This window comes from Mustela putorius, unplaced genomic scaffold, assembly GCF_011764305.1.
Source record: "Mustela putorius furo isolate JIRA1106 unplaced genomic scaffold, ASM1176430v1.1 tig00000281_pilon_pilon_pilon, whole genome shotgun sequence".
Taxonomy (NCBI): Eukaryota; Metazoa; Chordata; class Mammalia; order Carnivora; family Mustelidae; genus Mustela; species Mustela putorius.
In genome coordinates this window covers 342,089-369,758 of record NW_025421343.1, presented here as the reverse complement: position 1 = coordinate 369,758, position 27,670 = coordinate 342,089, and the positions used below count along the sequence as shown (strand labels likewise).

At 42.5% G+C, this 27,670-nt stretch overlaps 1 protein-coding gene across 24 annotated transcripts in view; it reads left to right on the top strand.

The window, feature by feature from the left end:
* Positions 1-244: 244 nt before the first annotated feature.
* Positions 245-27,670, top strand: part of AAK1 (AP2 associated kinase 1) — a 173,622-nt gene continuing 146,196 nt past the window's right edge. For 11 of the 24 annotated variants that reach the window (XM_045078963.1, XM_013051120.2, XM_013051115.2 and 8 more), the window contains exons 1-2: positions 246-586; positions 875-1,269. In XM_045078963.1, coding sequence (XP_044934898.1) covers positions 1,107-1,269 — 163 coding nt within the window. In that variant the 5' untranslated portion in view covers positions 246-586; positions 875-1,106. Of the gene's footprint in view, positions 587-640; positions 763-874; positions 1,270-27,670 lie in introns of those variants that run through there. The other 13 variants (XM_045078958.1, XM_045078965.1, XM_045078961.1 and 10 more) reach the window with 5 other exon arrangements.

The following is a 27,670-nucleotide window of genomic DNA, read 5'->3' as shown; positions in this document are numbered from 1 at the left end:
CGAGTCCCTGGCAGTCTCTCTACCGGATGTGTTTAAATAACCGAATCCCCACAAATGCACCACCCCACTAACCACCTTAGAGGCCAAGGAGGCCACCGCAGCCACCTCGCCCGCTCCTTCAGGGGCATCCTGGGAGTTGTAGTCCAGCCGCTGGGTTTCACCGAACTACCTTTCCCATGGTGCCATGCGGACCGGGCGATAAAAGTTCTTTTCCAAAACTCTTTCCACACTGAGACACCCCCCCCTCCCGGGTCCCCTTCTCTCCAACGACTCCTTTTCGTTTGTCGCGACTGAGCGGCAGCAACAGGAGGGCTTCGGCCCGTCGCCGCGCCGTCCCGAGAGGCACTTCCGGCGGCGGTTCACTTCCTGGTTGGGTGGATGGAGCCGGGCGGGAGCGCGCGCGGGGGAGGGGCGGCGGGTCAGTCTCCGCTGGGCGCTCCGGGGATCAGCTGGCGGGCGGGCGGGCGCCGAACGCGGCCCCGGCTCTCGCTGCAGCGCCGCCTCTTCTCCGCGTCGCAGGCCGGCCCGGCGGCCGTGACAATGTTGCAGGGCTGGTAGCTGGGAGCCAGCCACCGAGCCGTCTCAAGTGGGTGCCGCCGGGATGCTGCCTTTTGGGGCGGCGGGGAGACCCGGGAGGAGGGGGAGGCAGTGCCGGGCTCGGTCGGCGCTGGCCGAGGCGGCCGAATCCTTCCTTTTTCCGAGCCGCGGGCACAGGGGTCCCGGGCTCTGCCGGGTTTTCAGCCCCAGGGTTTTTCTTGCTAGGTAAATGCACGGAGCGTTTCCCCGGGATGATGGCTTTCGCTCTCTCTAGGACTCAGCGGTTGAATTCGTAAGTGTGTTACTGATTCATCCTCTCTCTCTTCTGTCATCACAGGTTTAAACTTACACGAATCGCTCTCTTGAGGAGGAGGGGACCGCGGCGCGATTGACACGCATATTCCTATAGGCATCCTCCCTCAGCCCCCACCCCCACGGCCGGATTCGGGTGGCTCCTCTCCGAGCTGAAATCTGAGAAGAAATCCTTGGATCTCTTGTTTTCTTTAAAAAAAAAAAAAAAAAATTCCAGAAACCGTCGGTATTTTGCTTTACTGCTTCCTATTCGCAAGATGAAGAAGTTTTTCGACTCCCGGCGAGAGCAGGGCGGCTCTGGCCTGGGCTCCGGCTCCAGCGGAGGTGGGGGCAGCACCTCGGGCCTGGGCAGTGGCTACATCGGAAGGGTCTTTGGCATTGGGCGACAGCAGGTCACTGTGGACGAGGTGTTGGCGGAAGGTATGATGGGACTCTTGCAGTGTGCGGTGAATTAAAATCTTATGCTGATGCAGCAAGACTGGTTTCTAGTTGTTCAGTGTATGAATGGGTTTTGACCAATTGACCCTCCCTTCCCCCTCCCCTTGCTCAGTGAATCATTGTCCTTGAGAAATTTAAAACTGAGATTTGGAAGTGACAGGGCTTGTGGGGTGGAAGAACGTTGCTGGAAATTGTTTACCTCGGTGGCCTTTCATTTTATTTCTTTAAAAATTGGCAAGCCAATTCTTGTCTGCCTCACTGAATTATAAGGATCAGATGAGAAAACGTATGTGTGAAAGTGTAAAGCTTCACATCAAAGAGGGTGCTGGGCTTGTCATCTTTCTTAAACTTGAAATTGTGATGTGAGGGCTGAAGGGTGGAGGTGGAGTAGCTTTAAGAAGAGAGAGGGGTTTCTCCTTCTACCCAACTTTCCCACTCCCAGGAGCAGGCATTGGAGGAAGAGAGGATTTTCAGAGAATGGGAATATGTTTTTCTAAGAGCCAAGGCTCTTAGTGGATTTGACTAGTTTTGTTTCCTGACCGAACTATAATCAGGTCCCCAGGATGTAGCCAAGATAACAGAAATTACACGAGATGAATGTGGTTATTTTGAAACCGGTCTACTAGGCCCCTCTGCCTCCTGTTTTAGTTTTTATTTTTATTTTTTAGCCGAAAGAATTACTTGAGAGTGGCATCTGATTTTTGTTTTTCCTCAATTGGAAAAGATATTTAGATCTGCTGTGTAAATTCTCTCCATGTGTGTTCATTTGTGTATCTATAGATATGTAAATATATATTTTTATCCCCCAGGCTTTCTGGAAATCTTTGCATGTATCTTTTGGTAACCTTAACCTCGACCTTCATAATTATGCCAGACTCCTACTTTTCACAGCCCATTGCCTGCCTTGTGTGCTTTTATTTTTAATAAAAGCAGCAGTTTCCTAGGGATGAAGCTATTCAAACTAATTGGATGGGGCCAACCTACTGTAGGTTGTGTTATTGCTGAGAGGGGATGGGGGGGAAGGGAGAGGCTTCTGTTAGGTCAACATGGTGGTTTTGGGGTGGACAGTTTATAAGCTGGAGAAGGAGCCTTTTTGCAAGCTCAGGTTGAAGCAAAGGTCCTAACCTGGGCCTGGGAGATGCCTGTCATGGTGATTGTTGCAGGCATGTGGGTTGAGATGAAGCAGCAGCTGTCTTTGGCTCTCAGCTTGTCCAAGTACTGGGTTCAACTTGGGCCCATTTTTCTGGGGTTAAGGTGAAAGCCTTTACTTTAAAAACGCTTAACAAAAAAAATATCTGACAATTAATGTCCTTGTGAAATTCTTGCTGTTTTCCATTCTTAGCACTGCTCTAGCTGGACTTAATCCGGGGCCTGAGTCACTGTCCCTCTGGATCTTTCCTTGTGGGCTTTGGTGCAGGATGGGAGATGATTCTGTGCCTGCTGCCAGATCTGCACCCTTGAGTCTGATCTGTGTCTTTCATCCCTGTGCCAAAGCCCTTAACTGCAGTGGGATGGAGAAATGGAGAAGTATGTGAGAGAGAAATCAGGAGGAATGAAGGGGCACAGAGCTCTTTCCTTCTCTTTGAATGGCTTCTGCTGACCCTATAGCCCAGGAGCATTTTGTTCAGCTGGAATATTGTCTCATTGTAGTTGGTGCTACCCTAAGCAGTGCCTGTTCTCAGGGACTGAATGATGGCGAGAGAAAAGGCAAAGTTGGTCTTTGTTATCTCGGCTATCTTCCTCTTCCCTGGAATTCATCCCTGAGAACTGCACATCATGCATTGTGATGTTTTTATATGGAATTAAGGACTTGCAGCTCTGCATTCGTTTATTCATTCATCAAGCAGTTGTAGCATATTTATGATGTGCCAGGCACAGTGCTAGGCCCTGGGGATATGACGTAAAACTAGATGCTATAGTTTACAGACTATGCTGAGAGATGGAAAACAGCCTGTTAGAATAGAGTGATATGTGCTGTCGTGGAGACAAGCTTAGGGTGCAGTGGCCCTTAGTTTTAGAGATCCAAGAATTGCTTTCTGCGGGAAGTGACTGACCAGAGAATGAGTAGGAGTTATGCAGGTGTGGAGATAGCATGGACCAAGACTCAGAGCAGCAAGAGAGAGTCTCCTGTAAAACTGGGTCTGGTGATACTGCTGTCTTTATATTCTTTGACTATAAGTGAGTTTGAATTTGTGGCTCTTAGAGGTATATAGCTATGTAGGAGCCTGTATATGAATTATTTATGTAGCATTTACTAAATAAAGGTACCACTACTAAATAAAGGTACTACTAAGTTCTGAGAGGCATAATAGGGAGATCTAAAGGGTGATGCCTGCCTTAAAGGAACTGCCAGTGCATTTGATAAGACGAAGGTACATATTCACACGTACAGTATACCATGGTTACCAGCACTGGCTCTATACAGTCAGGCAGATCGGGGTTCGAATTCTGCATCTGTCCTTTCCTAGCTGTGAAACCTTGGATAAGACATTTCAAATCTCTCCTGAGATTCTCCTGTTTCTCTGTGGCAGTGGTTCTTAAAGCATGGAGTCCTGGATCAGGAGCATCAGCATCATAGGGAAGCTCGTTAGAGATGCAAATTAGGCCTCACCCTGTAAACCACAAGGGTGGGGCTTGAGCAGATTTCTGGAGAGATTCTGATGAAAGCTAAAGATCGAGAACCCCTCTCCTTTGGCGTGGTCACAAAGATCGAATGAGGCAATGAATGTGAAATTATTTTTCAGGTGTTCAATGAGTGGTAGACATTATTTGCCAGCAAGATTTTATCCTATATATAGTTAAGGGGGAGTGGGGGGGAATGTGGAGGTTGGTTTGGCTATAGCAATCTGCAGCAATCCTTTTCCCCATGGTGGGTGGACAGAGTCAGATATTTTTCTGTGGAAGCCTCACTAGCTCCTTAAAGGGTCAACATATTTCGGGTGACCATGTTCCTTCCTGCACCTTTTTCTCTTTGAGTCCCCAGGCGTGGACCTAACCACCAGTCCCAGCCAGAGTTGTCCAAGGATGATGACAGTTGTGCATTGAGTTGCCAGGGCAATGACCAGATGGTTTGGGGAGGTTTGGGTGCGTTTTAAACACAGCACCACATCCCACCTGTCATCCCTAATTCTCTAAAATGGGTATCAGTCTAAGCTTTATAGTGAGGAGTGCAAGAGAGAGGTGCTGGAGTAAGACAGGAGAATGCGTGGGCTGACATCCTCCATCAGTATCAGCTCTGCTTGCCTGCTTTCACTGACTGTTCACTGGGTTTGTTTGGGGGAAATGAAGACTCTAGACCATGAGTTCAGGGGATATGGCTACTCCAGGCTGGGTATAGACGTGGGTATCTTCTCTAGCTTCCTCATGAGGATGCCACGATGACTTCCTAATCATGTCTGAGGTCATAGGTGTGTGATATCAAGGGAAGATTTGGTTAAGCTTCTGGAATGAGCTCAATGGGAAAATTGGAGCAATGCTCAGAGAAGGACTAAAGAGCTGTGCTTTTGTTATTTGTCCTTAGCTATATGAGGCCTTATGTCTAAGGTTTAAACAGTAAATGTTTGTTGAATACCTGCTGTGTCCAAGGCCACTTTCCAGAACTGCATCAGTCCTATATAAGATGGAGCATGTGCCCCATCAGAGTAGTTTCCTTACTTCCACTGAGGAAATCTAGGTTTAGACTTAATGAGAACTACTAAGTGAGTTTTTGTACTAGTAAACTTAAAAGTTTTTCTACCAATATCACAAGGTAGTGAGGTTTAAACACCTAAGACAAATATGTATACATGTATGTATGTCTGTGTACACACACACGTAGCATATGATTACTTTCTGTTGGTATTGATATGCACATGTGTTCATTTAGTGAATGTTCATTAGGCTTTCTTTGTGACAGGCACTGCATTAGATTCCAGAATTACTAAGATGAATAGGTCATGGGCCTGGCTCTTAAGGAGCTCATAGACCAAGAAATAACCCTAAGATCAGGGTCTAGCACTTGGCATGGCCCTTGGTGTATAGTAGATGATAAAAAGATGTCATGAGGTGATAAAGGGAAAGGGCCTGGAGGCCAGGGTTTATAGATGAAGTGTGGTTTGAACAGGAATGGAAATTGCCCAGCAGATGGTCCAGATGAGGGTTACCCAAGGCCTTCCCAGCAGAGAGAGTTAGAATATGCAAGTGTATAGTGGTGAAACAGTATGATTCAGAGATACTGACTAGTGGTATCGTCTGGATTAGTACGAATTTCCTTTCCAGAAAGAAGAAGCAAGGAAAGAAGGACATGGAATGGTAGAGGGAATTCTTTTACATTTGTTCCCTGGCTGTTGAATTGCTGCTCACTTTCTTTGGTAGCCCTGGGTCTTTCCAGTAACTACTGATTAGCTCTCAGCTTGCCCTTCTACCCTCTGTGCCTCAGCCCTATGCTAATTGTGGGGCAATGGTGGGTTGGGTAGTGTTTGGGGGCAGGGGAGCTGTCTGGAAGTTTCAGTGAGAGGCAAGCAGCTTTAAGGAGAAGCAGGTGAGGGAGTGGGATGACCAGTGTTACAGAAAGGAGTGGATGGGGGAGAGAGTGAGGATGTGTGACCAGAGCAGAGGGTAGGTTGGAGAGAAAAAAAGAGGCAATAAGATTATGGAGAGCTTAAGTGCCAGGCAGAGAGGTTGGTTCTGAGCACCTGAGGTCTTCTCTGACGCAAACACCAATTTGATCCCTCCCACTTCAGATGTCTTTGCCTGCTGGGAAGTCTGGTTTTTTAGTGGCAACTGCAGATTTTCAGGGGGTGGCTTGTGAATGGTGTCTTCTTCCTGGCTTCAGGCACGATGACGGTTTTAGCTTTGCTAAATATAGCCAAATCTAGAATTCAGAAATGAAATCCAGAATAAGCAATTGCATGGTCAAAGCCTTGCCTTTGGTCTTTCTAACAAAGTCATACTCATTCAATGCAAGATGATGAAGAGAAACAGTTTCACGTGGGTTTTGAGTGGGAGGAGATAAGGGGAGGCGTCCACTTGTACCTGAGCAGCTAAAGCTGCATGTAGAGTACCCAGGAAAAGCTTGATAAACATTAATCCGGGATCCGTGAGCCATGACTGCATCAGAGCAGTCATGGCAGTATTTGAAAGGTGACCCTCAGAGAGGGGCTCACACCACCAAGTACCTTCATTTTGTGCTCTTCAAAGGCTAAATGCTTTTCAAGCCTGCTTAAGAAATAACTGTGACATCTGCATCTGAAAGAGCCAAACAGTGGTAATAATAGAAATGGTATTGTCTATTGAAGTAGCATCTGGCACTGTGAAGTAGCAAAGAGTAGCCTTTGGTCTGCTTTTCTGGAGCTTTTTTTTTTTTTTTTTTTTTTTGTTATGGTGGAAGAAGCATTGCAGTCTAAACAGGGTGATCAGGGTTTGTTGGTCCATTCATTGCCGTATCCAGTAACCAGTACTGAGCACTCACGATGTCCTGGACATCAGCCAGTGATAAATAAGACACTGCCTTGAGGAACTCCCAATGCCAGAACTTCAGATGCCCGAGCCAGTAGCTCTAAGTATGGGAGTGGAAGGTTATAAAAGGGGGAGGGCAACAGACCCGAGGCAGCAGTTAATTCTGTGGGGTCAGGAGTAGTTAGGAAAGCTAAAGAAAGGTGTTATTTGAGGTAGGCCTTCAAGAATAAGAATTTATTACTAGATGGACAAGGTTGAGAGAACATTCAAAGCAGAGAGAATACCATGGCCAAAGACAAAAAGCAGGAAAGTGCATTGCCTGCTGGGAGCTTTTTGTTTCAAGATAACATAATCTACCAATGGTCCAGGGCTGTGCTGTCCCGTGAAGTAGCCACAGCCACATATGGCTGTTTAAATTTAAGTTACCAAAATTAAAATTCAACTTTGATTCTGTAGGCACACTAGCCACTTTTAATTTGCTTAATAGCCACACGTGGTTAGGACCTACAATTTTGGACAGCACAGATAGAAAATATTTCATCATCATAAAAAGTTCTGTCGGTGTTGGTTTAGAGCAATGTTCGCTAAACTTTTTGCATGGAGTGGCACTGTCTAAATGGCATTATTTAGAGAAATAATGGAAGATTGGCTCCTGCCCTCTTGTTGACATAATGTGAGCAATGCACCTGAAACAAAGGCACCCTCCAAAAGAGTGTGTGGTGTAGTCTCTCAATTCTGAAGGTGTTGAGGGGAAGGAGACCAGTGAGGTCTCCTGTTCTCAGTTAAACATTTAATCCCTTTATTGGATGTATGCCTTTTTGTTTATACATTATGCGCATGTCCTGCTTTCATTAGCTAATATCTGAAGGCACAGTATATACTTAAAATGAAGTTAATCATTTATGATAAGAGATGCAAATGTGTATTTTAAGCTCTCTGGATAGGTTTTGGTGCATTTCTTGTCATATCTTGTTTCTATATTGTAATGTGACTGATGAAAACTACACCAGGAACAAATAAATAAAACAAAACAAAACAAAAAAAAACTACACCAGGAAGGACGCCTGGGTGGCTCAGTAGGTTAAGCTTCTGCCTTCAGGTCAGGTGGGATGGAGCCCATCTGGCTCTCTGCTCAGCGGAGAGCCTGCTTCTCCCTTCCCTTCTGCCTGCTGCTGCCCTTGCTTGTGCATGCACTCACTTGCGTGCACTCTATCAAATAAGTAAATAAAATCTTAAAAGTACACCCAAATAGAAATGAGGCACTGCCATATTTTTGTTGTTTGTGTATGCGGTCTTTAATCTAAGGTATCTTTGCAGGAATCTTTTTAAGCCCCTTGTTTGCTTTGTGAGGGTTAATTCATTTCAAACAAATGTGATCGGTAAATCTACTTAACCAAGCACATGAACTGTAGTACATTTCATTCCACCTCAGCCTGCGCTACGGAGCTTCCATGCTTTGCTTATTCCTTTAGATTCGTATGAGACCCAGGCTGACATAGAGACTGGATGGGAACACTAGTGTTGGGCCGTCTAGTAAGTATTAATAAAGAGAAAGTCTTATTTTTTAAGATGATAATATAAGTGGAGAGTCTCATCCATATATTTGCCTTCCCAGTGGACTGTTTTGTGTACCTCTCTTTGGAGACTACTGATCGAGACCAGTGATTCTCAACCAGGAGCAGTTACCTCCAGGAGCAGTTACCTCCAGGTGACATTTAGTAATGTCTGGAGACATTTTTGATTGTTACAGGGTGGGAGGTAATACTGGCATCTAAGGGGTATAGGCCAAGGATGCTGCTAAGCATACCCAATAGCCCTCCCTCCCCACCACAACAAAGACTTCCCCAGCCCAAAATGTCAGTTGTGCCAAGGTGGCACAGACATGACGTGTTGACTGTTATTGGGGAAAGAGAGAGGAGTCAGGGATGGCTCAGAAGGGTCTCATCTGACTTTAGGCGAATCACTTGGTTTTTAAATTCATTTTCTCAGAATCAGTGAGCCAACAGTCTTTCTGTTTAACCTGTTATGGTTAAAAATCTTCATGTCTTTTCTATATAACATGTCTCCTTCCAGAAGTGAACCAGTGAACTACAGGAGATAGAATGGTAAGTCTTCGTAGGCTCTGGCCGAGGACGTTGTCACTGTACTCTACTGCTGACTGAACATGGAGTATGAACTTGAAACAATTCTCCTTGTATTCTCATTGCTCCTATCTGAGCAACCCAAAAGTATTGTGGAAGCATTTTCTGACATGAATTGCTTATAGGAAGGTTCAGTTGGGACGAGTTATTAAAAATCAGAATGTTGTGAGAGAAGATGTTGATAATCCTTTGCATAAAGAATTTTCAGGAAGAGTCTAGCACTTGCAATTAGGGATATTGGGTTCAAGTTTTTTGACTACTATCTGCTGGTGTGGCTTTGGGAACTCATTCAACCAGTGTGAGCCACTGGTTCCTCATTTGTAGTAACTGTCCTTCCTGCCTCTGTAGGGCTGTTATGACCATGAAACGGGAGGGCGTAGTTATGTGTAATGCACAGCGCAGAAGAGATAGCTTGGCCTGCCAGCCAGGAGCCACAAGGATAACTGAGCATCTACAGTATTTTCAGCTCTGTGATGCTGTGGCATACATAGAAATAATGGAAGATTGGCTCCTGCCCTCCTTGTTGACATAATGTGAGCAATGGATATGAAACAAAGGCACCCTCCAAAAAGGTGTGTGGTGTAGTCTCAATTCTGGAGGTGTCGAGGGGAAGGAGACCAGTGAGGAAATGGTTAGGAAACACTGAAGGTGGATTGTTCTTAACAGAGTTTTCTCTGGAACCCCTTCGTCGAGTAACCTTGTTTTTGGGAACATGTCTAGTTCTGCACGTTTGCATATGTTATATTCTTAGCAAAATTGAAGTGAGTATTGCAACATTTTTGGTTTCTTTTGAGGAACAAAATTGCCTACATAAATAAATCATATGTTCTGTGCTTATACCCAAAGTAAAAAAAAAAAACAAACCCAGTTCGGGCTGCAGCATTTTGTGCCTCCTTACCCCCCTTCCAGTATCTTTAGTATTGCTAGACTGCTGTCTTTATTTTTAGAGTATTATGTATACTTTAAACAATCTCCGTTCTTCTTGTTGAGTTATGAACAATTGTTAGGGAAGAGGAGTCCTTCTGAGTGACGCTTTCACCTTGGCAGAGAGAGAATTCCTTAAGTCGGAACAAAGTTGAAAGAGTGAAAATCTGGAGTTTCACTCAGGACCTGCTGTGAGTGAATCAGCCTGAACTGGTCAGTTTTCTCCTTGGGTTATGAGTTATCCTTGGCAGACAGTGGATGGCAATGCCAGCAGAAGCTTTGTTATTCCTGATTTCTGAAGAGCCGAGAGATAATTGGATGAAAGAGTTTATGGCATCCCTATATTATCATCATAGAAGGCCAAGCATAGCATTGATGTTAGATTATCATTTGTAATTATAATGATCGTAAATAATGATGCCTTTCATCTAGGACTTGAATCCTGGAAAAAGCAATATGATGCCGTGTCATTTTGTTGCTGCCTGTTTTTGAGGATGCTTACAGCTATTGTACTGGGACCTTTAGGATGAGAGAGAGATTATTGTCCCTCTGGTACAGAGCATGACTTTGAGAACAAAATAGAGACTATTACCCTTCGGAACACGAAAAAAAAGAGGACTCTGGCCTCATCTGTTGGGCCTCTCTTGGAGGATTGGGGCTTGAGCAACATTTACAGAGGTGGCAAGTCTCCTGCTGTTCCCCCAACTCATCATTTTCCCTGGTCAGTGAATCTTGTTGGTTCAGGAAGTGCTGATTATCTTACTGGGTTGTTAGATTTGTTTAGTTTCCCTTGCTTTGCTCTGTTCCTCAGACCTTTGTTCTCTACCGTTTTTAGAAGCCTGAACATCTCAGTGGTGGGGATTTGGCAGTGCTGGGAGAAAAAATTCCATCTGACCTTTTGGCTATGTATAATCTTGGTTTGAGCAGAAGGGGTAACTCAGCAGTGATTGAGGAAAACCTGCTATCTGTCCCCTGTGCCCCAGAAAAATGGAAGCACTGTGATGTTCTCCTTAGAAGACTTCTGAGGTTAGTCCCATGTGCAGTGGTTTAAAAGCATGGGAGTTGGAACTAGGCAGCCCTTGGCCTGACTCCTAGACCTGTGATGTTGGTCAATGAAGATCCGGCTTCATTTATAAAATATGGATAATACTGTAGGTGGTTGTAAGGATTAGATGAAATTATGCAAAGTGCTTAGCATAATGCCTAGCATATAGTTAGCGGTCTATAAATGGTAACTTAGTATGTGAGTGCATGAATTTTGTTTTTATCAGGCAATATTTGTTTTGCTGCGTGTATAACCTGGTGAAGTTAGTGTCTTGGAGAAATACATATATATACACACACATACATACACACATATTATCTATCAATCTCAAAAGTAGAAATGCGAGTTTTAAGTATCTTAGCTAGGGGCACTTGGGTGGCTCAGTCTTTAAGCATGTGCCTTCGGCTCAGGTCATGATCCCAGGGTTCTGGTATTGAGCCCCACATCGGGCTCCCTGCTCAGTGAGGAAGGAAGAAGCCTGCTTCTCCCTCTCCCACTCCCCCTGCTTGTGTTCCCTCTCTCGTTGTGTCTCTCTCTGGCAAATAAATAAAACCTTAAAAAAAAAAAAGGTATTGGGGCACCTGGGTGGGGGTGGCTCAGTGGGTTGAGCCTCTGCCTTCAGCTCAGGTAATGATCTCAGAGTTGTGGGATCGAGCCCTGCATCGGGCTCTCTGCTCAGCAGGGAGCCTGCCTCCCTCTCTTTCTGCCTGTCTGCCTCTCTGCCTACTTGTGATCTCTCTCTCTGTGTCAAATAAATAAATAAAATCTTAAAAAAAAAAGTATCTTAACTTTATAAAGGAACTCAAATTATTTAAATGAATGCTATACTCTGTAGATAGATAGATAGATAAAGATGAGGAATAAGGAGAAGAGAAGGAATCTCAAAGAAATATTGTGGTTTTGATTTTTTTTTTCCTGCTTGAAAGCCACCTGTGTGTTGGAAAATTTCCCCAACCTTTGATGTTATTATTAGTATGAAGGGCCTCTCTGCCCCTGAGGAACGCCTGATCCCAGCTGCCTATCAGCTTCAAATTCTTCAACCCAAATGCTCTAACACAAGTTATCTGCTTCATTCAGGCCTGTGCCCTCCTTCTCCCCTTGTACCATGGATTTAGTTCTTTCCAGTGCTTTACCACAGTGCTCCCTCTACCTGGGATCCACTCCCCTGCCCTGCCCACCTACCTGAATCCTACCTAACCTCTGTACTTCACAGTTTATCCTGTTGTCCTATGGTTGCTTGTCATTCTTGTTGCTTTTGTTGGCGCTTTGGGTTCATAATCTCAAAGTTTTGTTTTCCTATTTATCTATTTCATTTGTAACTACTTTAAAGTGTTAGATAATCCTTAGGAAGCAGGATGTAAACCTTAGATTTATTTTGTATCCAGTTTAGGAATGCAACAGTACGTACTGGAGAATAAATTAACTGAAGAAATAATATAGTAAATCAATACTAATTCAGATTTACCGGGTAGGCACTACAGGCCAAAGGAATGTGATATATACAGACCTCTCTATTCCTATTCCAGTAGTATAATAGATCTGAAGTGTTGACCTTATTAAAATGATAAGAGCGAACAAATCTTGTAGGTTTTTGGCAAAGTTGAAAAATAACAAAAATTCAAAGCAAAGTAGAGCACCTTCCAGAAAATCTTGGAAATCTCTTTATTGATTATATTCAATTATGGGTACCTAATTCGATCAATCTCAGAAGTAGAGATGCAAAGATAAGTATCTTAACTACATAAAGGAACTCGAACTATTTGTCTATATTGTGAAGATGGAGAAGGTTAGGTCAAATATCAAAAACTCAGAAGTAACTAAAATTTGTCTTTAAGCGAGGCATGCATTAATTTTCTAGCTTGTGGTAGTTGTTGGCCTGCAGTAAATTAGGACAGTGATTTTCAACTTATATTTAGTGTAGTGAGCATGGGAGCAAAGGACATGGGAAAGGAATATATAATTTGAAAAAGCACAGACTAACCCCAGGTCTAGCTAGGAAAAGAGGTACCCAAAGAGAAAGGGGAGTGGTGGTATACCCTCTTAAGAGGTATATTGTAATCTTCAGGAGTTGAGGGAAGGGAGGACAACGAGACTTAAGTTGATCAGAGAGAATATGGTTTTGTTTTGTTTTTGAAATATTTATTTATTTATTTAAAGAGAGAAACACCACAAGCAGGAAGGGCAAAGAGAGAAGGAGAGAGAGAATCTCAAGCAGACACCACCCTGAGTTTGGAGCCTGATGCAGGGTTCAACCCCAGACCCCAAAATCATGATCCGAGCTGAAACCAAGAGCTGGGTGTTTAACCGACTGTGCCACCCAGGTGCCTGAGAATCTTGTTTTTAAAATGTTCATAAATACAGCTCAGCAGCTTGGTTATAAATTGAGTCTAGAGAGGTGGTACCTAAAATTGATCACTGTATGTAGCTCTTAGAACATAGATAGGCACTTATTTCTCCCTGTTCTTGTTACTTTCAGAGAGAAGCAGTGAAAAGGGGGATCATCAGTAACTCTTGCCCAGTGGTTTGCCCTGTGAGTTCTGTGACCTTGTTGAAAGATCAGATCTTGGTGGCTCTGACCTATCATGAGAATTCACTTAAAAAAAAGTTAATTTGGGATAATGTAGACTTTCTCAGAAAATGAAGTATTCTTCTTTTAAAAACATAGTTTTAGATTATTAATATGTTATGTTAGTAATATAAAATGGGTCATTTAAATGGCTTACGCAGCAATTTTGGAGTGATTTTAAGGGGATATGATAGAATAATGCCCACGTCTATATATGCAAGTTCTGGTTCAAGGTTTAGCTCATATGAACAAATAACTATACAAAGTAAGCGAAATAGATTGTGTAGTCTCTCTCAGTGATCTGGGACACACGACTTAACCTTCTGTGTGTTTTCCTTGTATAAATATGGAGATCACTGGGTAGTCTCAGGGATATCTTCTAACTAAAAGACATGATTTTTAAGTTCTGTAGTCTCTCTTGAGACTGAGAGGGACAGTGGCATGGGTTGGTTAGGTTGGGGTGTTATATAGACTTGTGTAGCTGGGACTAAGACAACATTCCTGAGGTGGGTTGTTAACCTTGGCTTATATGTATGAGCTGCATTGGGAAGTGTCATTATTAGTGGAGGCAAAAGATTTCCATTCCTTTTCCATTTACCCTCCTCCCTATCTCTCCTTTAAACTTGAAAAATTGATGTTGGTAATTAGATGTTGGAGGTGAGAGGAAGCTAGGTTGAAGCTTGGGCATCTGGCTTAAGTGACTGGGTTGATAATGGTGTTAACAAAATGAAGAAAGAACAGTGTGTGAGGGAAAGAGAATGACTTTAGTTTGGGACTTTTTAGAGTAAAGCACCAGTGAAAATCCAAGGGTGGGTACGGTTTAGGACATTGGAGGGTAGGGCTGGCCTGGATTTTAGAGAAAGGTTTGGTGATTGTTGTCCTGTAACCACATGATACTAATGAAAAGTGAAATGGAATGAGATCTCACAGGGAGACCATGTGGAAGAGAGAAGCGGACTATGGGTAGGTAGAGGAAGAGAAGCACACCTGGAGTACAATCCAAACTCCTCACTCGGACCTGCAAACCCCTTTGAAGGCTTCTCTCTTTCTCCACCAAAATCCAATCCTCCGTGCTCTTCAGCCACAGCGATTCCCCTTCATCTCTTTCGAGCACTGAACGTTGTTTCCTCTTTGGTATCTTAGGCATGGCTGGTTCTTTTGCCTGGAATGTCTTTTTTTTTTTCTTTTAAAGATAGGAAGAAATGAAGGACGCTAGGAAAAAAAAAAGAACAAAGGAAATGCAAAGGAAGGAAGGAAATAAAATGAGAGGGAAGGAAGGGGGTAGGTACTTGTATAGAAAAATATGTTAAAATCTATTTTTAAAGTTAAGTAATTTTTTTTGAAGTATAACGTAATTAGAGTGTTATATTAGTTTCAGGTGTACAACATTGTGATTCAACAATTCTGTACATTACTAAGTGCTCATCACAGTAAGTGTAGTTGCCACCTGTCACCTAGCATATTATTGGCTATATTTTCTATGCTGTACTTCTCATCTTTGTGATTTATTTTATAACTGGAAGTTTGTACCTCTTGATCCCCTTTATCTATTTAACCCCCCCCACCACCACCACCTGCCTGGCAACTACCAGCTTGCTCTTTGTATTTAAGAGTCTGTTCTTTTGTTGGTTTCTTTGTTCATTTGTTTTGTTTTTCAGATTCCCCTTGTAAGTGAGATCAGGCAGTATTTGTCTTTCTCTGTCTGACTTATTTCACTTAGCATAATACCCTCTAGGTCCATCTGTGTTATTGCAAATGTTGTTGCATTTTTTCTGCGGTGGAATCATATTACATTATATATATATACCACATCTTTATCCATTTATCTGTTGATGGACCTTAGGGTTGCTTCCATATCTTAGCTGTTATAAATAATGTTGCGATGAATAGGGGTGCGTATATCTTTTTGAATTAATATTTTTGTTTTCTTTGAGTAAACACCTACTAGTGGAATTACTGGATCATAGGGCATTTCTTTTTTTAATTTTTTGAGGACCCTCCATTCTATTTTTCACAGTGGCTGCACCAATTTACATTCCTGCCAACAGTGCACAGAGGTTTCTTTTTCTCCATATCCTCGCCAGCATTTGTTATTTGTTATTTTTTTATTATTATTTTAGCCATTCTGACAGGTCTAAGATAATATCTCATTGTGGTTTTGTTTTGATTTGCATTTTCCTGATGATTAGTGATGTTGAGCTTTTTTTTTTTTTTTTTAAGTACCTTTTCATGTGTTTCTTGGCCATCTGTGTGTTGTCTTTGGAAAAATGTTTATTCAGATCCTCTGCTCATGTTTTTACTTGGATTTGGGGTCTTTTGGTGTTGAGTTATAGAAGATCTTTATATATTTTGGATATTAATTCATTAGCAGATACATCATTTGCAAATATCTTCTCTAATTTAGTAGGTTGTCTTTTCGTTTTGTACAAAACAACACAAAAGCTTTTTATTTTGGTATAGTCCCAATAGTTTATTTTTGCTTGTGTTTCCCTTGCCTTAGGAGACTTATCTAGAAAAAAATATTGCTGCAACTGATGTCAAAGAAATTACTGCCCATGTTTTCTTCTAGGAGTTTTATGGTTTCAGGTCTCATATTTAGGTCTTTAATGCCTGCAATGTTCTTCTTCCTGATCTCTCCATGGCTGACTTCTTGTCATTCAGACCTCAATTAAATCTTACCTCAGAGAGAACTTCCTTCACCAACCAATATAAGGAACTTACCATGTTTTATTTTGCCAGGTAGCCTGTATCAACTGATTTCTTGCTTATTGTTTATCTCCCTCCCCAGGAATATCACCTTTGTGAAAGCAGAGACCTTGACTTACTTATTCATTGTATATCCCCAGTGCCCTGTGTAGTGTCTAGCAAATCTGAGGGGCCCAGGGACAACCACTTCAAGGAATGAATGAACAGATGAAGGAGGCAAAATGATTGGAGATACAGATGTAGAACCAGGAGATACTAAGTGATAGAAATGAATACTAAGTAGATTTAAAAGGAGGAAAGTGTAGATTCTTTGGGGTGTTAGAAATCAGAAAGGTCATGATAAGAATGAAAGGGTGTTTCTTGGCTTTGGAAATATGGAGATTACTTATGAGCTTTGTTAGAGCAGTTTAAGTGGAGCAGTGGTGTGGAGTGGAGTCAGAAAGCAGTGATATGAGTGAATGGAAAGTCAGTTGGACGCTGAGTCACAGAGGAATTCATTATTTTTAATGGTGGAAGAGCATCTTGAGTATGTTAAACAGGGAAAAAATAGCCAGTAGTAAGGAAGGGGTTGGGAATATAGTACAGGGGAAATTATTGATGGAATAGGACTGAGGAGTTGGTGACAGGTCATGGATAGAATCCTAAACTCAGGTACAGGAGAGGACTTCGGACAAGAGAAAAGGCACTTCATTCACTGACCTGGAAGGACACAGGAGAAAGAATGGGTACAGAAGATAGAAATTTATAGGGTTTGACGGGTTGAGGGAGTTCTTGCCTCATGGCTTTTGTTTGTTTTTTCTTCCTTTTTTTTTTTGTTTTTTCTTTTTTTTCCCCACCCCTCCTGGCTTTTGTTTTCTAGCGAATGCTATTGGGTGGAAGTTGAATTGGGGTTTATAGAAAGTAAGGAGGATGGGGAGAAATTGCTAAAGTTTTTGAAGAAAAGGGCCGACAGGCTGAATAGAGGAGTGGCCTGATCATTTGGAAAGCCCATTTGAGATGACTCATCATGGGAAGACAGGTGTTCCCAACCCCTGAAGGTTTAAGAGTTTTGAAAGTATACTATTTTGGATAGGACTCTTTCTGAGACAAATGATATATTTCCTGTCTTCTAGATTATATAACACAGTCAGCATGGTATAGGTAGAAAGTACACCTGCTCAGAACATGTCTGGTGACCACCATGCCCTATACTGTGGACAGCTTACTTCCCCACCCTGTCCATCCGGGTCCTTGTTTGTAAAACAAGGATGACATGATGGTGACATTACTTTCCAAGTCTGACACCTCACCATTCTTTTATTTCTCAAATGCATTGTTATTAGGTCTATTAGGATCTTTGCTTGCTTGATATGGGCAAGACCATTTGCTCCTGAATAAACTGCTCCTGGCTTACACTGCTTACAGAATTTTATGTTTGTGCCTTATTATGTTTTTTGGTTCCTTTCTTTGGAGACTGTCCCTCCTGACTTCTCGCTGCTATCCATGTGCCTTCCTGAATTAGTGCCTCTCTAATTTGTCGTTTTTAATCTGCAGTGGACCCGGAAACCAGATGACTAAGCCTATTAGAACCGCGTGCCCCAGTGAAGAGGCTGTGAGTGAGAGTTGGAGGGTCCTGTCTGTGATTAAACTACAGGTGCTGCAGAGCATGGGCTTTGTCTCCCGTTGGCACAGAAATTAATTTTTATGCCTCATGTTCCAAAAAGGTTGAGTTCTGAAGAGATAAACGAGTTACCATTTGATAGTTCTTTTTTTTTTTTTTTAATTTATTTATTTGACAGAGAGAGATCACAAGTAGAGAGGCAGGCAGGGGGGAGGGTGAAGCAGGCTCCCCGCTGAGCAGAGAGAACCCGATGCGGGGCTCGATCCCAGGACCCTGAGACCATGACCTGAGCCGAAGGCAGAGGCTTTAACCCACTGAGCCACCCAGGTGTCCCACCATTTGATAGTTCTTATTAATTAAATGTGCTTAGAAGCATTTGTCTGAAAAGTTGAGTATCAGTGCTGTAGGGACTTACCCTATTTCCGTTTTCCTTCTCACTTTCTATCCCTTCTCGTCCTGTCTCCCACCTACCCTCCTCAAACACACAAGGCCCTTCTCCACACTTTAAGTGTAAAGCAGTGTTCTACACACTGTTACAATACTGTCTCAGTCTTTCAATTACCATTTATTTGAAACCACAGAGAAGTTTCCAGGATTATAACTCACTGTTCAATGCTGTGTATGTTTGTATCTCAGTAAGGGCCCTGCTATAGCCTCTCTACTGGTGTTTGGTGTTGGGGGCTGGAAGACTTGAAACAATGAAATGAATGCCAGTTCCTTGTATGACGTGTAGTTGATGTGGAAGAAAACAATCATGATGTCATAAAATATATTTAAAATTTTTAAAATTTAAATAATTTCTGCACCCCATGTGAGGCTTGAACTCATAACTCTAAGATCAAGAGTCACATCCTCTTCCAACTGAGCCAGGCAGACATCCCTCATAAAATATTTTTTTATACAGGTTACTCTGTGGAGATAGTAGAATAATTAGAAGAGAAAATTAGACAAAGAGAGAAAATAGGGGGGCACCCAGCTGGCTCAGTTGGTGGAGCCTGTGACTCTTGGTCTTTGGGTTGCAAGTTTGAGCCCCACATGGGGTGTAGAGATTAGTTTAAAAAAAAAAAAGTCTTTAATAAAAAAGAAAATATTATTCAAAATCCTGTCGTTCACCATTGTTAATGTTTTGGTGTGCCTTCCAGACTTGTGTATTTTTATAAAAAAAAAAAGGATTTACTGCACATCATCCTCTGTAATCTGCTTTCTCACTTAGCAGTACACCCTAACTATCTTTTTGTGTTAAATGTCTGCATCATCAGTTTTAGTCCATTGTGTGGATGTGTCATGATTTATTTAGCCAGTCTCCTATTAGACATTTAGGTTATTTATAGCTATTATGAAACAACCACAATGAGTATTTTTCAAACCTTCGGGTACTTGTTCTATCACTTCCTTAGAATAAATTTCTGAAAGTGAAATGGTTGGATCAAACGATATGCATATTTTAACTTCTGATATGTATTATAAAATAGCCTCCAGAAAGATTAAACCGATACATACTTTCATAAGAAGTGTATCTTTTTTTTTTTTACTTTAAGATTTACTTTTTTATTTGACAGAGAGAGTGCACTGGGTATGGGGGGCAAGGCGGGGGATAGGAGGAGGGACAGAGAGGATCTCAAGCAGACTCCCTGCTGAGCAAGGAGCCTGACCCTGAGAGCATGACTGAGCCAAAATCAGGACTTGGTTGCTTAACTCACTGAGCCATCCAGGTGCCTCAGAAGTGTGGTTGGACATATTCTCTTTGTTTCTTTCCGTCTGTATGTATGTCTTTTTATCTGTCCTTTATATTCCTTCTGTGGTGCTTTTTTTTTTTTTTTTTAATGTTTCTTTGCTCATATTCCTATTAGAGTGTTCATCTTCCTTAACAATTTGCAGAAGTTCTTCACATATTTAAAATGTTAACCCTTTCACACACACATCTACATTGCAGCCTTTCCCCCCTGTTTTGTCATTTACTTTCTGTTAAAGTGGGGTTTTTGAGATATTTTTGATTCTTTTGCAATCAAATATGTCAGTCTTTTCCTTTATGATTTCTGTCTGAGGTTATGCTTGGAAAGGCCTGAGGAGAAATACAGGGCCTAGATCATAGAGACCCTGTGAGTCTCATCTTCTGAGCAATAGGGAATCCATTGAGAGTTTTAGGAGGGGATGCCATGAGAAGATTTACAGAGATTTGTGGAGAATGCCCAGAAGGAGCTGAGTGTAGAGCCTCTGGGAGGTTGTTGCCATGATCCAGGTTAAAGGCAGAGAGGGTCTAAGTGGCAGAACACTAACAGGAACAGAGAAGAATGCAGACAAATATTCAGGAGTTTCATATAGTCAGGACTTGGTGCTTGATTGGATTTAGAGGTTGAAAGAGAGATGTGGAACTAAGCGTGATTACAGGCTTCTAGTTTGAGTGCCTGGGTACATGAGAGAGAAGTGCCATTAGCTGAGCTGTATTATTCAGGAAGAGAGGGAGGGTGGAAAGAGGGAAGATACAGGTTTAATGAGGAAGATGATGGGTTTGATATGATCAGTTTGCACTGTATTTGGGTGCAACTACCTACAACCCCAGGGGCTTAAAACCACAACAGTTATATTTCTTATGATTCTGTAGGTTGACGGGGACTTAGCTGAGCTTCTCCTGGGGCTTCTGCTCATCTAATTTAGGGTGTGTTAAAATTGTCATTACTCCTACTACTCTATGATATACCTGAATTCAGAACATCCCAGCATGGATTCGGACATCTCCTCCCCCCTTCCTCCCTCCACCCCCCTTTCTTTCTTTCTTTCTTTCTTTCTTTCTCTCTTTCTTTCTTTTGAGAGGGGCTAAGGGAGAGAGAATCCCAAGCAGACTCCATGCCCAGCACCAAGCCTGATACAGGGCTTGATTCCACAACCCTGAGATCATGACCTTCCACAACCCTGAGATCATGACCTGAGCAGAAATCAGGAGTTGGACACTCAATCGGCTGAGCTCCCCAGGCCCCCAGTACATCACATTTCTAACACCATGGTGTATCCTTTACAGGAATATGTTAGAGAAATATAAGAAACCTTATGGATTTTATATGTAGAGCTCTGGTGTTTTTCACACTCTGGGGGATGCACCACAGTGAGAACTGGGTGAAGGTGTGCCTTTTACCAATTCTGCTTGCTTATTTATTTCTGTAAAGTGGGATAAGGGCTTTGGTGAACTTGGGCAAATCATTTTTAAGAAGGAGTACCTAGGGAAGTTGAATATTAAGAAATTGATTTTTTTGGAGTTGTCCATGTAGAGATTCTTGTACTCAGGTTTGAAAAGCCAAGAGTCAGAAGATCAATGGGCTGAGAATAGAATTGAGGTTTAGGAAGGTTTAAATGACAGCTTGGTAAGGAAAGTCCTTTAAGGAGACAGAAAAAATATCCAGAGAGCTTTGAGGAGAATCAGTAGACTGCAGTGTCTTGCACACATGGAACCCTATAGACATAAGAAATCGGAGTCTGGAAGAGGATTCGATGCCCCAGACTGGTCAGGTAGGATAAAGACTGGAGAATATCTTCTGGTTTGGAGAGTGGTAAGGCATTGGCCTCCAAAAAAGCACTACTACTTCAGAAGAGTAGTGAATTGATGGTGGGGGCCCCAAAGGTTGCACTATTTCTTCAAAAATGTGGATAAAAAAAGAAAAGGACAGATTGTATGGTAGCTTGATCAGGAGATGTTTGATTATGTGATTAGGCTAATAGGAAGGCACCAGGAGGCAGAGGGGAGAGAGAGAAGTTAAAAGTAAGGGCAGTTGCCTATTTGAATGAGGTTCCAGAAGAGTCTGGAGGAGATGACATCTTCATTTTTTTAAAATTTCAACTCTATCCTTTCAGTAACTTAGATCAAAAACATTTCCTCCCGTGAGCCATTGGTCCTTTCACATTCCCAGGCCCCAAACCTCTTTCTTCTCATCTAGCTAGTCAGGAAACTCTGTTTGCCATTCACAGTATATCCCCAAACCCAACCACTTCTAACCTCCTCACCTGCTGTCTCCTTGGGTCAAGGGTCATGGGCCTGGATTACAGGAGCTGCTTCTTCAGGGGCTCTACTTCTCCCTGAGTGCCTCAGTCTAATCTCCTCAGTGTAGCCAGAATGATCCTTTAAAATGCAAATCATTTCATGTGACTCCTCAGTTTAGAAAGATGCTAGTGACTGCCCATCTCACTGAAAGTAAAACTACAAATTGTGAGGTGGCTCTAGAAAGTGCTTTTCTCTAGCCCATGGTCACTTCCCCTCTGCTGTTTTACTACTCTCCTCTTTGGTTATTGCACTGTCTACCCTGGCCTCCTCGTAGCTCTAGCTCATAGCCGGTTAAAGCAGGGTAAATTCATGCCCCTGCTTCTGGGTTTTTGAATTCATTGTTCCTTCTACCTACAGGAGTCTTCCTCTGGATGGCCCCAAAGCTTGTTCTCCTTCACCTGTTTTGCTTAAATTCCACTTTCTCAGAGAGTACTTCTTTGACTATTCCATTAAAAATTATAACCTTCCATTTCCCCCAGCTCTCCTTATTCCTTTTCCCTGTCTATATGCTCTGTAATTTACTTATTTATTTGTTGATTGTCTCCCTTCATTAGAATATAAGCTTCATGAGCTTTTTTGTTTTGTTCACAGGCTGTCACAGGATGGGCTTGGTAAAGATTTATTGATTAAATTGGTGAATGAATGAATGGGATTAAGGCTGGTCCTTGGAAAAGGAGGAGGACATTTCCTTCTCAGAGTCAGGAGCGGGGGTAAATGAATCAGCATGGACGTAATTCAGTTTGTAGTGGAAAGGCTGGGGTTGGGTGGAGGAGATGGGAATTTGAATGTAGTCATGACAGATGCCCTCACTTTTCTGGAATAAGGAGGCAGGGCTGTCTGCTGAGGGTAGTGGTGAGTATGGGGCTGAGGTGACTTCTGAGGATTTAGGTTAGTCATTAAGAGAAATAGGAGTGGGAACTATTCAAGGACAACTAAAAGACCCAGGCCAGGATGAAGACCATGAATTGATAGTGATATGGTTTTGTAAGATTGCGTGGTTTTTCTCTGGTAGAGCTTGGAGATTGGGGTTAGGAGCCACGTAGGTGGATTTAGCATTGATTCTGGATTGGGTAGATGTGATGCAAAGTGAGAAGTGCAGAGGAATCAAAGGAGCAGTCTATGCTGTCAACCATGGGGCAAAAATCAGGAAAGAAGATCATCTAAAGAGTAGGTTGATTGACAGGAGAAAACGGAAAGAGAGCCTGGAGGACAGATGAGGTTGAAGAATAGATCAGACCAGAGTGAAGGCGTGAGAGACCACAAGGGTTGGAAGATATGTCAGAAAGTGAACAATTGACATTTAAGACTTGTGTTGACAAGGACTAAGGTGTGGCCATGGATGTAGGTGTTTGAAAAGACCAAAGGTCTTTGTAGTGAAGAAATGTAGGGGCTAAAGTATAGGAGTAAATCCTCCTTGTAGATTTTGAAACCATCCAGGATGGTGGCAAGAGTTATGGCACAGAGGAAGGGAGGATGCCAGAGTCTTCAGTGAATTTGGGAAAATGAGTGGGAGGTTGGAGGTAAAAGGCAAGGCAGAGTGGAAGCCATGGGAGCCAGGTGGCATGAACTCAGAGGGGCAGGGATTTTTTTTTAATATAAGAATAGAATGTGGAAGCAGTAATGATCTGGAATTAATTTAAGAGAGCAAAGAATATTCTGACCTCCTGCCCTGAGGTTGGCGAGGTGTAGGAAAATCTGGCACGAGAGGACTGGTGATGCAAGCAAGCCCTGTTGCCCAGTGGAGAAACAGGCCAGAGCAATTTGAATGACATATCTTTTGGCAAGATTAGGGAGCTAAGTTGTTGTTTATGGCATTTATTTGACAGCTTTGTGTTTCCTTTTATTATTAAAAAGAATAAACTTTCCTTATATTTTATATTTTATATATTATATTTTATAGATTTATATATTATATATTGACTTGTATTTAAGTGTATATATGTAAATTTTAAAAAATTCTCCCTTGGGTCTTGGCTTTGAGAAGAAAAAGACCTGTCATGGTCACTGTAGAGGTATCCTCAGTATGTAGTTTTGAATTTACCTTTTGCCTTTTTAGATCGTTGGGACTTTCTGCTCACCTTTAACTTTCAGGCCCTGCCAATCAATCAGGTTGGTTGCCTCTTGGTTCCCTTTTGTCACACTGGACTAATGATTAACTCTTACGGGAGCCTTTGCCTCAGAGGTTGCTGAGAGATGAAGGACCACTTCTCCCCGAGTCTTTATCCGCCTCTGGATAAAGGAAAAGGTCTTTGTCAACAAAAATGCTCAATTTGTGAGTTAGACATGGTATATTGCATATTTCCGGTTGCTCAAGGACCAGAATAGCTGAGAAGTCTCGTTAAATGCTGCCTCCTCCACACCCCCTGATTATTCAAGCTCCTCACTCCACCTCCTGCACAAATCAGGGGTGGTCCTGGGAGCACCTGTTGACTTATTTTACATGTGATTAGTTGTTCCCAGTATTTGTTCTTTCATACACTCAAGCTCTTGGCACATACCTCTTTACCTTTTGTTCCATCTAAAGCGTGTTCATTTATCTCTTTGTCATCTCAGCTGTTCTCCACCTACCCCTGACCCAGCTTGGGCTCCTAAAGGGTGTGGTTAGATTTCCACTCACCTTTCATATATGCTTAATAAGTAGATACTTGTGTAGGTATTGAATTAGTGCATTAAACTTAGAATTCAAACAGCCTGACTCACATATTTTGCAAAGGAGAAAACTGTGCCCAGAGGACTAAATGACCTGTCCGGGGCTACACAGGTTCAGATGGAATTAGAATCCATTTCTCCTTCAAGGTTTGGGGGCTTTCTGAAATATTAATGTCAGAACTAGGCCTCAATTGATTGTGTCCCCCAAAGGTAGGTAGAATTGAAATTCTTGAAAATTTATTCCTATTTCCAGGGATAGGGTCTTTCAACTTCTCATTTCACCTGTTAGCCTGTTTGGGGATGGGATGATGGGTGGGACTTTCATTGTTCTTTAATTAGATACTGAGATTGGGGGATGAGGGCCTAGACACAGGAAAGTTCTGTCCTACTTGTAAAACTGGTAGGTTTGCTTTTCTCCTGACCTGTACCTTCAGGATGCTCCTCTGTCCCATGGGTGCTCATGGGGACCAGCAGCCTGGCACTGGGAACCTGTGAGGGGTACTGGGTAATCTCTGGCCTGGCAGGCAGAAAGCAGCATATCTAGGGCACTTGGAGTGGTTTGGAGGAACTCAGGATTAGAAGAAAGGACATTATAATCAGGTGCCAGAAGTTCATAGATAGGTCATTTGTGGCTGGTAGGGTTGGCAGGAAACAGTGAGTCACACTGGCAGGTTGACAGGGATTGAAAAAGAAGAAATTCTTAGTAATTGCTGGGAGAGCCCTTTTTCCATTTAGACTAGTGGTTCTTAATCGGGGGCTCTTTTGCCTGCCAAGGGACATTTGGCAATGTCTGGGGACATTTTAGGTTGTCACAACTTGGCGAGTGGTATGTATGTGCTACTGGCATCAAATGGGTAGAGGCCAGGGATGCTAGCGAGCTGATCCTGCAGTGTCTAGAGCACCCCCTCGCAACAGGAAGTTATTCACTCAGCCCAAAGTCAATAGTGCTTGGGTTAAGAAGCCTTGAGGGCTAGCTAAGTCATTAAAACAAATGTTTTTATATGAATTATTCACTTTGAATTCTATGGTTAGATGGCAAAGTTGGATTTATTTCACCTTTTTATTTTTTAATTGAAGTGAAATAATATAACACAGTCATTTAAAAGTGAAGAGTTCCTTTGCATTTAGAACATTCACAAGGTTGCACAACCACCTCCTCTGTCTGGTTCCAAAGTATTTTCCCAGCACTCTAAAAGGAAACTTGTTCCCATTAAGTAGTTATTCTCCATGTCCTCCTTCCCCAGCCACTGGAAGCCACCAATTAGCTTTCTGTCTCAATGGATTTACCTCTTCTAGATACTTCATATAAATGGAATCAGGCAATATGTGACTGTCTTTTGGGACTGGCTTCTTTCACTTAGCATAATAATTTTGAGGTTCATTCATGTTGTGGTATGTATGTTTTATGTATTTTTTATGTTTTTTGTATTTATGTTTTATGTATTTTTATGCCTGAATAATATTCCATTGCTGTAATATTCCTCAAAATTATGAGATCTATCTCAGTTTGTTTATCCATTGATGGGTATTTGGGTTGTTTTCTACATTTGGCTATTGTGAATAATGTAGCTATGAAGATATGTGTACAGGCTTTTGTTTGAAAAACAAAATTCTTTTTCAGTTATTTTGGGTATATACCCAGGAGTGGAATTGCTGGGTCATATGATAATTCTACATTTAGCTTTCCGAGGGACTTCCAGATTGTTTTCCACAGTGGCTGAATAATTTTGCATTCCTTCCAATAAGGCACGAGGGTTCCAATTACTCCACAGGCTTGCCAACACTTGTTATTTTATTTTTTGATAATAGCCACTTTAGTAGGTGTGAAGTAAGATCTCATTGTGGTTTAAAAAAATTTTTTTATTGTGGTAAAATATACATAACATAAAATTTACCATTTTAATATTTTATCTTACTCGACCAATATATTTTGAGGCCCTACTCATGAGGGCAAACATTGCTTAAATTATGATGAGCAGAACAGCTATAGGCCCTAAGGAGGCAGACATTACTGAACTCCCACCACTAGGTTGTCAAATCCTGGCACTGATTGTAGCAAAACATTTAGGAGCTGTAGTTATGACATCAGGCTTGACTGTCACAATTTTTTGGTGTCCACTGTGTGTGTAGTTCCTTTCATATAAGGACATAGTCATAGTGTGAAGGACACAGGGAAAGAAATAAATGAAAAGAAATACAAGACCTAGCAGTGAGGAGGACTGGGGCTGTGGCATTTGTCCCTGTCCTGTAGTCCACTGTAGTCCACTGGGAGAGTCCCGTGTTTCAGATTCCTTTTGAAACTCCCCAGGCTGGTTCTTAAAACATCTTCCATTGTGGTCTCTCTTATTTTTTGAGCCATGTAGATGGGACAATCATATTTGCTTTTGAATTGGTTTGAAAGCAAAACTGCATACCTCCCCTCTCACCCCCGACCTGTGTCTCCTGTAAGGATCAGAGTCCAAGTGAGATGAGGTGGGCTGGGTGCCTGGCAGAACTGAGCCCTTCTGACGTGTGGAGCTTCTTTCTCTGAAGTCCCTGGGACGTGGCTAAGCTGAGGTCCAAGTCCACATGCAAAGCACAGTACCAATGGACCTGAAATTTCCTTGGTAGCCTATGTAAGTAAAGAGTCCCCAGAAGAAAGACTTTTGATAGTGCCTATGAGATAGGAGTACAGCAAAGTGTCTTTTTTTTCTCCCATGCTTGGGGTCATATTATTTTTTTTTAGGGCTACTTTGACAAATGACCACAACAGAGAAGTTGAATCACTCCAGTCTCTGCCCCCCCCCCCCCCCCGTGGTGACATGACCTTCTCTTCTCTTTGTCTTTCCTCTGAATATCTTGGTGTAAGGACACTTGTCATTGGATTTAGAGCCTACTTGTATAATCCAGGATGATCTCATTTTGAGACCCTTAATTACATTGCCAAGACCCTTTTTCCAAATAAGGTCACATTTATAGGTTTCTGGTGTTTGGACATGGATCACCATTCATCCCAGTATAAGGTGAAGGAGACAAGGTTCTGGGGTGCAGGAAAGCCTCTTTTTCCTGATTGGGAGAGAAGGAGACAAGATGGGCTGGCAAGGGGTATATTTTGCTGCAGTATTGTTGTTACCCTTCTTGAAAATGCTCAGCTTGCAATGCCAGGTCTGCCAGAGGAAAGGACTGTGGCAGCCTTACTGGGCCTGGGTAGGTGTTTAGACCTTGCCTCACATCCATTCAGCCTTTCATCTCCTTGTGACCCTATGTCTGGCTTCCTTCCATGAGCCCTTCCTTTTTCCCTTTTTCT